The sequence below is a fragment of the Neolamprologus multifasciatus genome, chromosome 12 (genome assembly GCF_963576455.1).
Source record: "Neolamprologus multifasciatus chromosome 12, fNeoMul1.2, whole genome shotgun sequence".
Taxonomy (NCBI): domain Eukaryota; kingdom Metazoa; phylum Chordata; class Actinopteri; order Cichliformes; family Cichlidae; genus Neolamprologus; species Neolamprologus multifasciatus.
Window position 1 is genome coordinate 17853320 of NC_140450.1, and position 17111 is coordinate 17870430.

Consider the following 17111-nt stretch of genomic DNA (forward strand, 5'->3'; position numbering starts at 1 on the left):
CATCGGAGAAGAACAGCCGTCATTTTATTCAGTTAATGTGCTTGATTTTTAATGGTTAGTAAAACAGAGGACTTCAGAGCCATTCATGCCAAACTCCCTCCTAATGTTTCACGGGGTAGCTGCATGGAGCCCCAGGTGTTGCCAGGCAACCCTACAGGCATTTGTAAACAAAGAGCAGAAGTCCTTTTCTTCTGACAGACAGACCAAAGACTGACCATGAACGCACGAACTACACTAGCTACAGTGTGACCGTGGTGTAAATCCGCCTAAATGTGATGAAGTTACGCAGTGACTAAGTCAGCCATGAGTTCAAGCACACTGTCTGCTGTGATAGAGAAGCTGATTCGCAACCTATGTCTGAATGACTTTCCCAGTGGAAATGGCACATGGGTAAGTATCTTAAACACTGACTTGTCTATAAATACTTTAGAGTCTAAGACATTAAAAACATGGATTCAATCTGCAGAGAAACACCAAAGGGAGTGCGGAGCGAGCAGAAATGGAGTCCTCGGATGCTCTCCTGGATCTGCTGAGCTGCCCTCATTCTCCATGGCGCCATGATATAATGTGGAGCCCTCAAGCTTTGCCTCTCAGACAGCTGGCTGTGCTCACACCTGAACGCCTCCACGCCCCCTTCATTTACAACTACTTCACTTCACTTCGTATTGTTGACAGAGACGTGAGTAGGCCTCTCATTAGGGGTGCACTGGTGTTCACTGGTAGCCTATGGCAACAGTCATTGATCAGTCTATGATCCACAGTCATTCAGAATAAAAAATGTTGTACCCCAGATTGAGAAGGAACCATATAAGGTATCTTCTCTGACTGTGATGTGCAACATAAAAAGTAATAATTTTAATAAAACTCAAAAAACAACAGTTGAAAAAGAAAAAGAGTTTTGTAATATGAAGGGTTATTGGGGGTGAATTTTATATTTGTCCCAATGTTAAACTGCTGTCAGTTTGTGTTTCTTCGCCACAGATTAGCTCAGAGCTACCAGTTTGCCTCGGATGACTCTTCACCCCACTTTTATCGTATTTATCATAGCACGGATTTATTTAATGTTTGATGTTTTTACACATTTGTAAAGGTTTATCTTCTGTCTGTCTGCGTGTTCAGGTAACAGCCATTGACGGTGGCCTGTTGAAGTTCTCAAAGCTGGAGGAGCTGGTGCTGAGTGCTAACAAAATCTCAGAAGTACCCACAGTACACCTTCCCGGCACTTTAAAGGCAAGTCCCAGTCCTGCTTCAGCTTGAATTTGCAGCTCTTAACAGATTAAGTGTAGACAGCATTGTTATCATTTAAATGTGATACATGATTCACCAAAAACACTAGAGCTGTCCCATTCTGCATCATCAAAGGCGACACCCTTGCTTTCAGATTTACCCATGAGATCAGACGTTTAAATACTCTCATCATTGCCATAAATGTCATGGTAATTTTGGACTTTAAATGATTTCTTTGAGCTGTATTTTTTCCAGAGTACAATGATTGTACAGCATACCTCTCATGATTTAACAAAAACAACAACAAAAAAGAAATTAAATGCACAAGTTTGAATTTATTTTGGATTTTCTCTGATCCACACAGGGCCAGAATCATACAAATATACAATATGAACATGACGCACAATCAGTAGTTCCTCTTTGCAGCATAAAAGTATTTGTTTGTCAGCACTCACTGGATCGACCAATACTTAGGAACAATGAAAACATTCATGGAACTCAGTGAAAGAATGAGAATGAGAATGCAAAATTATGCAAGTGGATAGAATAATGAAGGAGGAGGACTACCTCTAAATCTTTCAACTTCACCTCAAATCAACAGCTACATGGTTGAAAGTTGGACACATTTGGCAGTCCCAGCAGGACAATAATCCCAAACTTACTGGTTTTGGAATGGACACAGTAGGCTAACATTAAACTTCCCTTAATGACCTTCCCAAAGTCTGGTTAAAAGCTGGGTCTGTGCCAGCAAAATCAACCAGTTTGAACTCTACCAATTCTGCCAAGAAGAGTGGTCAAATATCCAGCCAGGCTACCAATAGTGTCTCATCCAGGTGCAACTTGCTAAGGGGCGTTTAACCAAATATTAGTGGAGGTGTATGTAAAAGTCTGAGCCTCTGTGTACATGTTTACCCTGTGTGAAGACGAAATCCAAAATAAATTCAAACTTCTGCACTCAATTCTTGTTTTTTAAAGTCATTAAAGACACGTGTGCTGTAAAAACTTTAAACCACGGAAAAATAACAGTTCAAATTAGCACTAAACCCATGATGACTGTGTGTAAATTCTGAACACAAGCATCTGTGGGAAAGTGGTTTTAACGTGTTGATGCACTGAGAGCTTAGCCCAGCACAGTCTGGCAGTGACAGCCTGAACGAGAGGTGCGTAGAGTCATCTGCAAATCCAGCCACACTGCTGGCTTTGCAGATGCAGTGAGAATCAGATTCAGATTCTGTGATGGAGGAAAGAGCTTCTCAGCTGTTCTCACTCTGCCACACAGTCTCTCAATCTGATTTTGTGCAGTTTCACTATCATATACTGATGCAGCTGCTCTGGATGGTCTTGATAGCCCCTCAGTAGGAATGTGGTGAGGATGGGAGGTGGGCTGTAGGCTTTCCTCAGTCTTTGCAGAAAGTAGACATCTTGGCTATTGAGATGTTCAAGTTCTGCACCAGGCGAAGGCTGAGGAATTTGATGCTCTTGACAACCACAGCCTAGATAACACGAGAAGGTGACAATGACAAGTGCTGCAACCAGTGTGCAGTGTCACACTTGCTCTTTTGCTTTCTCGTTCTCGCTCTTTGTTCCCTCTCTCTTTCACTCTTCATATCTTTTATCTCTCTTTGTCTCTTTCGTTCAGCGTGCACACAATAACACATACATGCCAAGGACTGTGAAGCTTTAAAGTTTTGGGCTTTAATGCACAATCAGACTGACAGCTCAGCAGCTCAGCTCAATCAGTCCTTGGTGTTTGTTTTGTTTGTTTCTTTTTCATTTTCAGATCTATGGTTTTATAAGTGATGATGACGCCCAGCAGGCTTTTATCTGAAAGTCCAGAGAACAAAGTGTAGCTGATGCTGCATGGAGATGAGTGAGTGACACATTTTGAACATGTTTCTTTCAAAGATTTTGGAGCTACGTGCAAACCAGCTGTCGTCTTTAGACAGCCTCGCCAGCGGTGCTCCTCCTCCCCACCTGCAGTACCTCGGCCTCGGCTCAAACACTCTGGGTTCCCACAATGATGTCACTCATCTTACTGGAAGACACTGGTTAGTTCATAATACACACCACAGATGCACAGACACACGCACATACACACAAACCGGAAGCTTTCTGGCATTTTAAGAAAACCAAACCAGGTCAAATCAAGCTTTCAAGTGCAATTGTGTACTTTCTAATCAGTCAGCAGGTGACATTACTTCATTGCAGGTTGCTTTTATGTGGATTTACTTCTCTTTCACACCTGTGTGTCATACTTGCACTGATCAAACTGAAGCAATATCAGCTGGTTTCCTGCCAAAGTGGCCACCAGAGACTAAAACACACCCTGGTGGGAGGAAAATCTTTTCATGTCACCCACAAAACTGTGAGGAAAAACCAGAGCTTTCACAGTTTTACAGAATTATAATACCAGAGGGGAATACAGGTCTGATGATGTCTGTGTCTGTTGCAATCAAAAGGAAGTATTACAGCTTCACATTAGAGCTCTGAGGCTTCTGCTCATAATTATCACTTAAACAGAACTGCAAACATCTACAAACACAACACTTCTTTATGTCCAGTCAGGATTTTTCAGAACAGGAAGTGTTAAACATCTTGTGAAAACAGGAGTATAATGGCTCATACAGGGGAGAGAGGAGCCTTGTTGAGCAGCTTTTGGATGGACTTCTTTTGTCCTCCACTTGTCCAGTTCCCTCAAGATTTTTTAAGGACACACTGCACACAGTGCCCATAAATGTCATGTTTTTGGGTTGTAGCTCTTTGGAAATAATCTCATTGGTGCAAAAATACTATTTTATGCCTACCAAACTATGCTATGTTATATGTTGGGTGTAGTCTATGTCATCACCAATTCAGTTAATGAAATGGGAACAAGTGGTGTGTTTTTATTTTATTCATAGGTCAAACAAAAAAACAAGCAAACCCCCCCCCCCCCCCAAAAAAAAACAAAAAACACAACAAAAACTTTACTTTGAAAATGGACAATGACAAGAAGTGGACTGAAAACGAGTGAAAAACAAACAAAACACTTTACAAAGCCTGGAAAACGAATGCTCAACACCAATTAAAAAATAGCTTGGCTCCTTGGAAGCAAAAATATAGAGAAGACTTTTACGCAGTATTTTATAAATCTACAAAAATATGATTTGAACGTTGAGTGAATCATGGAAGTGTCTTGATAGCGTGTCGGATGAGCTGCTTCTGTGCACCTTTAGTTTTTTTCAAGATCAAGATCAACCCCCTTCAACCTGATAGCTGTGAAGGCCACAGCATTCGAATGATATCACGGCCTACGAATGAGCGGCTCGTATCAGGAAAATCCCAGCAGAAATTTACCATCGTAATGCAAAAATGATCAGTCAGAACAGCATCGTCATGATTTGCAGTGAATTTTATCTCCATCGGTGGGCGGCTGGATCCCCGTTGGCACACATGCAGTTTGTTATTTTAAGGGTAACTTTCCGAGTGTGACCACTGACTGCGGGTATTTTAGAGCCTGAAATTGTCTCAAAAAGACACAGTTGCATTGATGTTTATAGTTTGAAACACTAGAGGACCAAACATACAGCTTTGATTTTATTTCTTTTTTGGAGTTACGTTGATCAGATGCCTTCAGTGGCCCCCTTGGTCCATTCACTGAGACGGTGTCCCACATTTCGAATGGCGTTCATTTTTGAAACGCAACACTGTGAGAGAGACAGACGCAATGTTTCTGTTGCGCAGTGAACTTTATCAGTAAAAGTTGGACTTGTCTTGGCTGTCATCATGGGTTTCCTGCAGGTTAACCTGACACCGCCCTTTGCTGCCTACGCTACACCCAAAGATTGCAGCTCACAACTGATAAACACCGCATAAGAAAAAATTAGAAGGAAACGCAGCTACATCAGTCAAGACCGGGAAACTTCAAGTATCTGGCTTAAACTAGTCAAAAGGGTTTTTACAAGTGCTCATCAGTCATCTGTGTGCCATACAATGAAACTGTCATTGATTGCATCCCAACTGAAACCTCAGCATTAACAACCAGAACAGCAAATGCAAAAAGGAAGGAAGGAAACAAAAACGGGCATGACATCATAGACGGAGGAAAAAACAGGTTTAAAAAAAGAAAAAAGAAAGAAAAGAAAATCAAAATTTTAAAAGAGAAGAAAGGCGATTTAAGTGAATCTGGGATGTCGCGGGAGGAGATTTGCATCGTGGATGCAGAATGAAATTATTACATCTGGATCTTAAATAACTGGCACACACACCGTAGCTGACATTTAGCGATAACTGTGATAACAGCCTACAAGGATGCTGTGTCATAGCTGTTCGCAGTTGATTTTGATTTCCCAGATTAATTTCTTTGAAATTCATGACTAAATAAAGCATATTTTGAATATGACTGACGTGTTTAGATCAGGGATGTCAAACTCCTTTTATAGTGTGGGCCACATACACTTTGAACGTAATTAAGTGGGTCGAATTGGTGAAACTCCTGTATTTATATTTACTGTGAGCCCAGTGTAAAAAAAAACAGATCAATTTTTTGATCTTTTTTTCATGTTTGACACCCCTGGTCTAGAGAAACTGTAGCTATTTTAGACACGGACGGATTTGTGTCAGTGCGACCCTGGGTGGAAATTACACTCAGGGATGAGGAGTAATGGCTCCATCGTTTCTGTGAAAAACTATTTTGTGCTCCTCAGTTTCACTGTGTATATACATTCCCTGGCCACTTTATTAGGCACATCATATCAGCTGCTCATGAGCGTAAATATCTAATTAACCATTCACGATGTGGCAATACAGTGCGTTTAGGCATGTATGAAACTGAGTATCAGAATGAGGAAGAAGGATGATTTAAGTGAGTTTGAATGGCAGCTGTTGATCTTCAGGGATTTCCCAGAACCATCTCTATGGGTTATAGAGAACAGGTTAAAAAAGAAAAAGTATCCAGTGTGTGTGTGTGTGTGTGTGTGTGTGTGTGTATTTTAGATATATATTATTATATTTTTCTTTATGAGTTTCATGTCACATTTTTTCTCATATTTTTAATTCTTTACCCTTCTGGAAGTTACACTTAGTAGCCACTTTATTAGGTATGTATGTGATTGCAAATATCTAATTAGCCAGTCATACAGCAGCAACCCAAAACAACCTGCTGACATTCAATTGGGGTGAAAAACGAAAAGCTGCTTGTCAGCTGAGAGAGGGAGATAAGCTACAGCAGCCAAAGGCCGCAGTGTGTCCCACACCTGTTAGCTAAGAACAGGAAACTGGGGCTACGATTCACACAGATTCAACATGAAAACATGGTGAAAAACATGATCCATCCTGCCTCATATCAACAGTTCAGGCTGACTGTAAAAGTGAAACTCTGTGTGTGTGTGTGTGTGTGTGTGTGTGTGTGTGTGTGTGTGTGTGTGTGTGTGTGTGTGTGTGTGTGTGGTGTGAGGTATTTTATTGGCACACTTTGGCCCTCTTAGTACAAACTGAGCATCGTTTAAATATCATAACCTATCTGAGTATTATCCATCCCATGAAGATGGATGGAAGATGTGTTAAAACACAGTTAATAGCTGCATGAATGAAATAAGATATCTGTCATCTTCTTTAACATCTATTTGGATCACAAGTTGTCTCATACACATCTGTCCTGTAAAGCCAGCACCTCTGTCTGTCCTCAGGCCACAGCTGGTGTGTCTGGACCTCAGCGACTGTGGGTTTCAGGACCAGCCAGCTCTGCTAAGTGGCTTGAGCACCCTGCCTTGCCTCAGGACGCTGCTGCTGGAGGGAAATCCTTTCGCGCTTGCATCTTCATACCCAGGACTGACTGTGGACAGCCTCCCGCAGCTTTCCTGTCTGGACACCTCATGGATTTCCCCGGAGGAGAGGATTCGCTTTAGGGGCTTGGCCAAGATGAGTGGTGAGTGTGTAAGCTGCCCTATGAGCCCTGTGAGCGAGGGCCCCAGTTTTCTATATAATTTTAATGCACACTGAGCATGTGCTTACAGGTCATAACATCAGAATACTTTTTACTTTGCACAGACCTGGCAGTAGGCATAGCGTCACCCACAGTGAGCGTGGGCAGGATGATGGGAATTCCAGATCCTCGGATGACTGTGGATGACAAAGCTCCCGTTTTCCCTGTGGTCAGCTACCACTATTTTATCACCTACGAGTTCCTGAGGCATCAGACACCTGCTCACTCGGTGACGTATCCTTCCCACACATTTTTGGCATAGCTACAAGTTTAAATGTTTTTAAATGTTTTGGGCCTCATTCTATATTTCTAATATGGTTTTAAGCATTTAAGCTTTGGACGTACAATTGTCAGAATAAAGAGTGCATTTTAGTCAAACCTTCCTGTGTTAAAAGATAAAGCTACCCACACACTGATAAGTTCATCATTTATGTTTCCACCTTGGTTACGCAATCTCTCTACTACACACTACATCTTCACATCTTTCTTCTTCTTCTTTATTAAAATTTTACTACAAATTGAGGTTTGTGGGGTTTTTTAACCTCACCTTTCTTTTGTTACATGTGATTAATGTATTTACTTCACTGCTGTAACTAAATTAAGAGCAACAAACAGCGACAAAATCCTTCTAAAATCTCTATCTAGCAATTTACCGGCAATCTTAAGATTTGATTTAAATTTCTAAATATCTTTTAAAAACCACTGTATATTACATTAGGTACAGTTATCAACCCTGTTTAACTTTAACAGGCTAACAAAGTTTTGCTTGCATTTACAGAAAAAGGTGAACGAGTCATGGTGAAACATAGACATGGACTTTATTTAATCCCACATTGGGGAAATTCACTTATTACAGCAGCACAAATGTGAAATTGAGATATTCATAAATTAATTAAATAAATTAATAAGAACAATCGTGAACAACAAAGGTCCATGTGCAGACGGCTATTACATGCAGTAAAATGCAGATTTTTTGTACAGTTCAGTGAGAGTGAAGGAGAAATATTGTTAGTATTAATTTTACATGGCATGAGTAATATTTTTTATGTTATTATAATACAATATATATACATATGTTTGTGAGTGTGTACCTGTTTAGACATCTTTGTGGGGACCAAAAATTGGAAGTTTACTATTAGGACCAAAATCCTGGTCCTCACAAGTTTGAAGGCATTTTTCAGACTTAAAATGTGGTTTTAGTGTCAGGGTTACAATTAGGTTATGGTTAGGGTAAGGGTAAGGGTTAGGCATTCGTTTTTGATGGTTAGGGTAAGGGTAAGCGGCAAGGGAAAGCATTATGTCAATGAGATGTCCACACAAGGACGTGAGTACATGAGTACATGAGTACACACGTGCCATAGGACACACTTACAGTGCAGTAATGTTTAAAACAAATGTTGCATTTACTGACAGGGTTCAGGAGCATTAATAGTTTTCTTTTTTTTACTTCTGTAATATGTAAATGTATTTATTCTTCTAAAATGTCAACTGCCTGTTTTTCTACTACACATCTGTCAGATCTGATGACTTTGTGGCACAGCAGCAACTCAAAACAACCCGCTGACATTGACACTGAGCACCAGAACGGGGAATAACTATTTCACACACTGCTGATCTACTAGGATTTTAACACACAACCATCTCATACAGACAATGCTCTAAACGCTGGAGAGATTGTAACTCCACTTTCTATGTTGTAGACAGCAACAAGTCTTTAACGTCACAAAAACACAATACACAAGCCACACACTTCAGTCAAAAAGGAAAACGAGCACATAATTTCCTAAATTTAAGCACACAACTGGGAGGAAAAAAGTACCACAGAAGTAAAATTATCCCATTACTCCAAATTGAAATTGTTTTTGTTTTTTTTTACAGAAACTTGACACTGAGACAAAATCTGACACAAGATCTGTGACTGAAGGCCAACGATCAAACGAGAACGGCGAAAAACAGATGTCCAAACAAGATGGCAGCATTCTGAACTCAGAGAAACCCAGTTGTGGCAACACATGTGGTAATAACACTTATCTCATCTGACCTGTGTGTCTTTGACGTAAACTTCTGACTGCAGATGAAGCACAGCAGACACTGTGACAGCTTTTTGTACAGAAATATACAAAACAAACAAACAGGGTAGCACGCAGTGTATAACAATCCCTCTTTGATATTTTGATTTCTTAAACTCGGTGATGTGTCCTGTTCAAATGAGAGAATTTTTCTCTTATAAAGTTTGTGGAATTTACACAAGTGCTTTAAAGGAAACTACAGTCAGATCATCTGATGAAGAGCTGTATGCCTACATAACCTGAAACCAAATGACGAACCTGATCTTTTATCGCCTTCATCAGGTGTCAAAGGCACTGATGAGCAGCCGGTTTATGTCTGATTTACTTGTGTGTTTTCTTTTACTGCAGTGTGTAGTCATGACGATTCAAAAGCTGGACTTTTTTGTATGTTTTTCTTTTTTACTCCTCAGCAGTGTTAAGGCACAGCACATCCAAGCTGTCATGGTCAGAGAGCATGGACTTCGGTGACACGCAAACCCACACTGTGAGCGCTCTGGGAGATTTAAAGAAATTCCTCAATCGGGGACTGCGTTTATGCTTAGAGGAAGAAAAGGTACAGAAAGTCAGGTTTGATAAGGTGTGTGATTGCACAGGCCTGCAGCCAAATTTTTCTGATTCACTGAAAGTTCTTCACTGAAACCTGAAATGACTCAAAGGCACTTTGAAGAAGTTAAAGTGCTTCATTGGGGTCATCTTGAAAAGGGTGGAGTGCCCACTCCGGGTCAGGGACGAGACCCTGAGTTTAAGTATCTCGGGGTCTTGTTCACGAGTGATGGGAGAAGGGAGCGAGAGATCGACAGACGGATTGGTGCAGCGGCTGCAGTGATGCGGACGCTGTACTGGACTGTTGTGGTGAAGAGAGAGCTGAGTGTGAAAGCAAAGCTCTCAATTTACCGGTCGATGTACGCCCCTACCCTCACCTATGGTCAGGAGCTGTGGGTAGTGACCAAAAGAACGAGATCGTAGATAGGTCATTTTGTAGCTGTGGCAGAGCTTATCTTGTTCCTCTGTGTGCACTAGGGTAGATACCGGTCCTGTTGATGGCTTAAGGACCTTCTACGGCCCTGTCCCGCTCTACTAGAGTAACTGTCTGTCTCCTGGAATCTCTTCCATGCTCTTGAGACTGTCCTGGTCCAGGTGTTACCTCCTATCACCAGCAGTGACACAGATCCTACTGCCAGCAACCTCCACCTGTAAAACCATTCGTGTTATGGGGGTTGTCTTATTGTTCTCACTGTAGTGCACCTGTTGTTAATTTCATTAACACCAAAGCATCTGAAACTGTTTAAAAAAAAAAACTCTGATACTAAACTGACCTGATCAATATCCCAGAAGTTTAATCAACTTGATGCTGCACTCTGATTAAAAAGAGTTCCAGTTAATGTTTCATATTACATCTTCTCTATAGAGATAGTTTTTCAGATTTTTCATTTAAGATTAAAAGTCCACTATCAAAATAAGTGATAGGCAATCATTTACTCAAGAGTCCACATGATAACCTTGGGCCTGTTCAGTACTAATGTTGTCTCTGAAAGCTTATCTCTCCACAACAGTCACAGTTTATCATGCTGTCCAGAATTAATTGGTTAAACCTAAAAATAAATATATTAGAAGCAGGAGACAATGAGCTATTTTAATTACAATATTTAGAATCAGCATATATGAAGTATTAGATCCCTGATTTGTTTCCTGGAGGAGACACAAACCCAACCTCAGCAGGTCACAAGCATGTGTACTCGTACTCAGGGTCTCAGCCCTCCTGAGAAATGGGAGGTTCCCATCAAGTCATTTGGTAGCAAATCAAACACGCAGATGTAATAAGGGAGGAAGGCACCTTACCAGATTTAGCACATAGAACACCAGAAATATTCCATTTTATTTCTGAAGCAGACAATGAGCTGAAGATTTGTTGGCCAGTGTGAGTCGCAAAACGCATCGAAACTCGTAGTTTGTGGTTTTAGGTCCTGTCGTGGCCTGCAGCTTCTGAAGAAGTCCCGCTGACCAAAGCCAACCAAACTGGAAAAGAGAAGAAAGGCAGGAGGGAGAAAGAAGTGAGTGTATCATGTAATACCATTGAACTGTAGGTACAGCCATCACCTAACTCATCGACTGCAGACACAATAATGAACTTATTTTCAGGGAAATCTTGCACTGTTGTGGAACGTGGAAGAAACTTGGTGATGTGGACAGATACTCTGATTTTTACGTCTGGGTTCAGTGTCGGAAGCTATGCTTTATTGCATACTGTATATTCCTTTCAACACTGATGGTGCCTTTACTTCAGAGATGCAAGCTTTTGACGAGTGTCAGGGGTGATTTGTGTAACACTAGGCGAAAGCATATAAAGGTTCAAAAGTTCAAAATGGACCAAAAAGTGACCCTTGTGGAATCCCAAGAGTTGTTTCTGTTTGGTGCTTATCATAATTACTGAGAGATTAAAGGTATGCACATTTTTTCAGTTACGGTGGAGTGGGTGGAGACAAGTGTCAGGGGAATAGCAGTAAATCTAAAAAAACAACAAGTTCATGTTTATATGTGGCACCTTCTTTTTTGCATAACAGACCTTTAACATGCATGTGATGGCACAGGGAACTGTGATCTCAGATGAATATTTCTGGAGGTGTTCCTGAGTCCATGCAGCGATTTCTGTGACATGTTTTTAATGCAGAGCTGCCTGACGATCCAACGATCTCTTGTGTACAGAGATTCCTCCAGATTATCTGAATCTGTTGATTTGATTATTCTGAAATCATTTATAGATGCAGTTTTTTGCAGGTTGGTGAACCTCTGCCCATTTAAGTTCTGTGTAACTTTCCCTCTATAAGATTAAATCCAATCATGTTACTGACCAGTTGCCAGTAAACCTAGTTGTAATGGTCACTTTCTTTTTCAGGTTTTTGTTGCCAATAAAAATATTAACTCACTCACTTTAAACACTTTCTGTGTCCTGTGGTGGATAAAATGTGGATTTATGCATTCTGGTTTTATTTTATTTATTGATTTATGTTTATTTTTTTAGAAATGGGGTTGTAATCAACAGAAACATAATAACCGCAGGGAAAGCCTCGATGGGACTGTATATAAACAGAAAGTTATTTAATGTAACTGGTCTCTTCTTTATAGTCTAAAGACAAAAATAAAAAATCTGTAGCTGAGCTGGTCCAAGATGCCCCGATCAGACGAGTCCTTGGCTCCGTGCACATCCCCCTGCAAAGCCTGGTCAGAGGAGGCCAGCAGGTTAAAGTCCTCTGTGACTTTGGTGAGCTGCACACAGACTCTGAGGTGGAAGCAACACAAACACATCAAAAGGCAAGTTTGCACATATGAGTTTATGTTTTGCTGAGATATTATTGCTGTTTTCTGGATGAGTTACATGGGACAAAGGTTAAAATAGGAAAATCCATCCAAAAGAGTAGCATTGTAGGAAAGGACACAAAAAACAAATTGACATGTCTGGGCTATTTTTTCGTACATCTTTAGGATTTGGGAAGGAAAAACAAAGAGGACAAGAAGAAGGAGGACAAGGGAAAAAAAGGGAGACAGCACAATGCAGCATCGTCAAAAGGTTAGCGAGAAGACTGCTTCATGACAAAATGGCTTTGACATACATAAGACAGGATAAAAGCACCAGACCACTTTGAGAGTCAGAGCTGCTGTGGTCTGTGTCTAGGAGAGGATATTAAGAAAGAAGGCAAAGAATGAAATTGCGTCATTAGTCAGTGAGCTTTTCTTTTTCCGTCTCTGTAATCCTGCGTGATGTCGGCAGATAAAGAGAAGAAGTCACTTGAGGTGCACGACTCAATAACCAGCCAACAGGAACCAGTGATTGTGGAGCTGATTGTGGAGCTGAAGAAATGGCAGACTGCATCTGAAGCTCACCACTTCCTCCTGCCACAAACCTCCTAAGGCAGACTGCTCTCCCCGTGGTCCATTTGTCCTTCCTTCCTCATGACTGTTAACTGTGACCGTATCGTTGAGATAACTGCATAATAAATTTCTTGCCTTTGCAAAGTCCGTACTTAGGGCTAATTCAGAACCTCAAATTAAATATCATACCCAACTTTGTGTTCATGTGACATGGAAAAACCGTCCAGACTGACAGATTCCATTTAACTACATGGAAGCTATTTTTTGAACGTAAATCCACTCAGTGAATCACCATCTTGTGGTGGTGGAGGGGTTTGTGTGTCTCAGTGAGCCCAGGGGCTATGTTGCTGAGGGGTTTTTGCCCCAAAGCAAATTAGTCCTGTATGAAGGGCCAGACAAAGAGTGATTCAGAGGACCCCTGTACAAGTAAAGAAATCAAGAGAGTGAATTACTGTGCCTAAGATGGGGTTACCAGGGCCCCTGCCCTGGAGCCAGTCCTGAGGAGGGTGGTCAAGTGAGAGCGCCCTGGGCCCGTTGGACCCAGCCACTCCAGTATGGGGGGTTCAGTGATGGAGAATGTCAGCACTGAACCCCGTTAGAGCCTAACTTTTTATATTTTTTCAAGTGACAAAAAGCAGTTGTGGTAACTTTATTAAATTATTAAAGTGATTATCAAAGCTTAGATCACTGTCGAAAAATAATGCCAAGCTTCCTAACTTGTTCACTGTGTTTCAGAGAAAGGATGATCAATTATTTTATGTCTTTGACTTTTTGGAGTAACAACAAATATTTCCATCTTATCTGTTTTCACTTCTGAAAAGTTTCTAGAAAATTAATCAAGAATCTGACCCGTTAAAAAGTTAAATTGTGATCCTTGAAATGTCTCTGTGAAAGAATCATAATACATCACTGTTGACCTTCAGGTCATCAGTGACTTCAGTAAGAGCCGTTTCTGTGCTGTGGTTGGTTCTGATTGGTACTTATCAGAAATACTGACATTAAAAGTATGAATATTTTTTTCAATTATGGTTGAAGTGGGCGGAGACGAGTGTCAGGGGTGAGTCCTGACAGAAGAATAGCAGCAACAGTGAAAAGGACTGTTTATAAGATGGCAGTGAGACCTGCTGTGATCTATGGTTTGGACATGACAGCCCTGACAAAATGGAATGAGACCAGGATGGACACATTAGGCTGAGTGGTTTGGAGACAAAATTAGAGGCAATGCTGAGTTGGTTTGGACATGTGCAGGTGGAAGATTAGTGGTTACAATGGACAAAGGATGCTGAAGGTGGAACCGTCGGGCCAGAGGAAATGAGGAAGACTACAGTAGAGGTTCATGGATGTAATGAAGGAGGACATGCAGGAGGTTGGTGTGACAAAGGAGTATATCACAGATCATAGCGCTTATAAATGAGTCTTACAGCAAATATGAAGTCCTTATTAAAGGGGATTGATAATATAACCAGGTGTTAAAATATATTAAATAAAATAAGCCCGCCAGGCAAGTGCTCCAGATTTGGCTTCTGGAGTTTTCTAAGTGTGCCTCTATGAACACGTTTGCAGTCCATTAAACAATTCCCCCGTGGTTTAGTACTCTGGTTTTGAAATGTATAAAATAAAGGTTTGCATATTTAGTGTACTGTTTTCACTGTATAGTGCACCAAGGCAGAAGGATTCAGGCGTGACACACAGATATTATTATGAAGGAATTGTGCACAAAGATGCTTCATTTACCCATAAATGTTTTATTTATTTTTTAATACACCAATATTGAAAACATGTTGCGAGAAATGCCAAAGTGTTTCACCGTTTCATACAGAAATGATCTTCTAAGAAACTTTTTTTGGAAAGGCCATTACAGGAACTGAGGACTCATAAGCATCAAGTCCATTATTTAACAGTTTATTTTATTCTTATCAATCTTCCTGCAGTCCTTTTCAAAGTCCATAAAAAAAGTTTCCTATTAAAGCCAAACAGCATTGCTTTTTGCTCCAACTCCATATCAGAGCAAGGAAACCTCTCCCTGTTACAAATTTACACTCATACTATCAAATCTTTAAGTACATAGCATTTCCAGGCATAAAAAATAAACTATAGCTCCCAGACTTTGCGCAAACTGACATTTGTTTTTCAATCAAGTCATTTACAGCTTCAAATAAACAACTTTTATGATATTATATTATCTCTGTAACCCCCTTACAAGCTGTGCAAACGGTGTTAACATACTGATAAATTAAATGATTTGAAGAAGACTGCTGCTTCTCCCAGAATGATACATCCACTTACATTAGCCCCTCACTCACACAAACCCAAGATATCAAACATTTTCTTTCCTTCAAACTCATTTACAATTGCAAATGAAACTGTTATTTCATGTGTAGCAGTTTATTTGAATGAATGGAGAGATTCTGCCAAACCTTTCTCCTCTAAGAGCGCTTAAGGGTTGGTGTGGACAACAAAGATGCTTGGAAAAAAAAAAAACAAGCACACAAAATGCATACACACACGCACAATTAGGACCCCAGAAGCACAGCGTAATCCAAAATGGTGTGCAAATATAGTGATTGTGCGAACGAGGGTTTAAAAAAAAAAAGGAAAAAAAAAAGCAAAAAGGCTTTAAAAGGTCTGGTCATCGTTACAGGAGTCAGTCCAGTGCCCAAAGACCTCACAGATGTCGCAGTAGGGCCGCTCCTCACCCTTATTGCCATGGTAGGTGGTGTGTGGAGGGGAGTCTGGCATCTGCGTTTGCGTAGGACAGTCCTCAGTGTCGTGGAGGTCAAAGCAGTCACAGATGTCGCAGAAGAGCCTCGGAGGAGGTTTCTTCTTTGCAGGCTGCTTGTCGTGGCTGTGGAGCAGGAGAAAAAGTAGAAGAAGAAGGATAAAATGACAAAGAAGCAAAAGAAGGAAGAAAAAAGAGGAGAAAAAGGTGTAGAAAAAAGGAGAAGACAAGAAGAAAGAAGCAAAAGGAGGAACAAAAGGAGAAAATCATGAACAAAAACAATGGAGAAGCAGCAGAAGAAAAGGAGGAAAGGAGAAGGAGAAATTGTTCAGAGTCATTGCCACGCAGCGAACATCATTTTAAACACCTGAGAAGCTTTTTTGTGAATGGGACTTACCCGTCATAGTTATCCAGCTCGCTTGGATTATTCCCATTAAGGGCAGCAGCTGCCATTTTTTCCAGTTTGTCCTTGAGCTCCTGATTCTTCTTCTGGAGGTCCACAATGACTGAATTCAGGAAATCAATCTGTAAAGGAAACCCACAACATTAGCATCAAGGCTGCCCCTGGAGAACAATGAGCACAACATTTTCTAACATATTAATAATTTTAAACAGCTAATGGGGGTTAGAATTATTGTACTATGTTCAAAGGCTTTGATTGCTACAACAATGTGGACAGTAACTATGGTGACGTTACGACAACAGTAACTACGTGTCACTAAATATTCCCAAAAATCAAATCCCCCTTATAAAACAAACAAACCAAAAAAACAGAAAGAAAAAAAAAGGTGCTGAGTGGCTACTGCGAGTCATCAAAGAAGAATCAAAGCTTGAAATGAGCCACAAAGAAAGCTCGCTTATGATGACTGCCAATTAAAACCTCTGTGAATTTTAGCGCTCACTGAACGCTTAAATCAAGCTCGATTCATCTTTGGATGACATTTGTAGTTTTCACACCAAATAATGTGACTCGACCACATGAAACATAAGAGCCACAGTGATGGACAAACATGCACAAGTGAAGCTGATGAAAACAATAACAAACCGCTGCCTGATGGTGGTGCAGCATTGCCAACATCAGAGACAGGGCAGAGGAGAAGAGTTGGAATAAAGAAAGAGAAGGAGAAAAAAAAGAAAAGAAAGTGAAATTCAAATTAGGACTTCTGCTCGACAACACGCTCAAGTCATCACAGACACGTACTACAGTATAACATTTTTAGAATAAACATGGGAGGGAAACTCGTGAAGCTGAAAACACACTCACAGA

At 40.7% G+C, this 17111-nt stretch overlaps 2 protein-coding genes across 8 annotated transcripts in view; one reads left to right on the plus strand and one right to left on the minus strand.

Moving 5' to 3' along the window:
• LOC146506751 (leucine-rich repeat-containing protein 43-like) lies at window positions 1–15670 on the plus strand. The gene is made up of 12 exons (XM_085180186.1): window positions 1–390; window positions 467–679; window positions 1120–1230; window positions 3133–3275; window positions 6894–7132; window positions 7255–7418; window positions 9068–9206; window positions 9669–9811; window positions 11220–11309; window positions 12382–12567; window positions 12739–12823; window positions 13025–15670. The coding sequence occupies exons 1-12, from the start codon at window positions 304–306 to the stop codon at window positions 13162–13164; spliced, it is 1740 nt and encodes a 579-aa protein (XP_085036312.1). The 5' UTR covers window positions 1–303; the 3' UTR covers window positions 13165–15670.
• clip1a (CAP-GLY domain containing linker protein 1a) overlaps window positions 14851–17111 on the minus strand; it is a 25634-nt gene continuing 23373 nt past the window's right edge. For all 7 annotated transcript variants that reach the window (XM_085180182.1, XM_085180181.1, XM_085180178.1 and 4 more), the window contains 2 exons: window positions 16242–16369; window positions 14851–15970 (listed from right to left, as the gene is read on the minus strand). In XM_085180182.1, coding sequence (XP_085036308.1) covers window positions 15742–15970; window positions 16242–16369 — 357 coding nt within the window. In that variant the 3' untranslated portion in view covers window positions 14851–15741. The remainder of the gene's footprint in view (window positions 15971–16241; window positions 16370–17111) is intronic.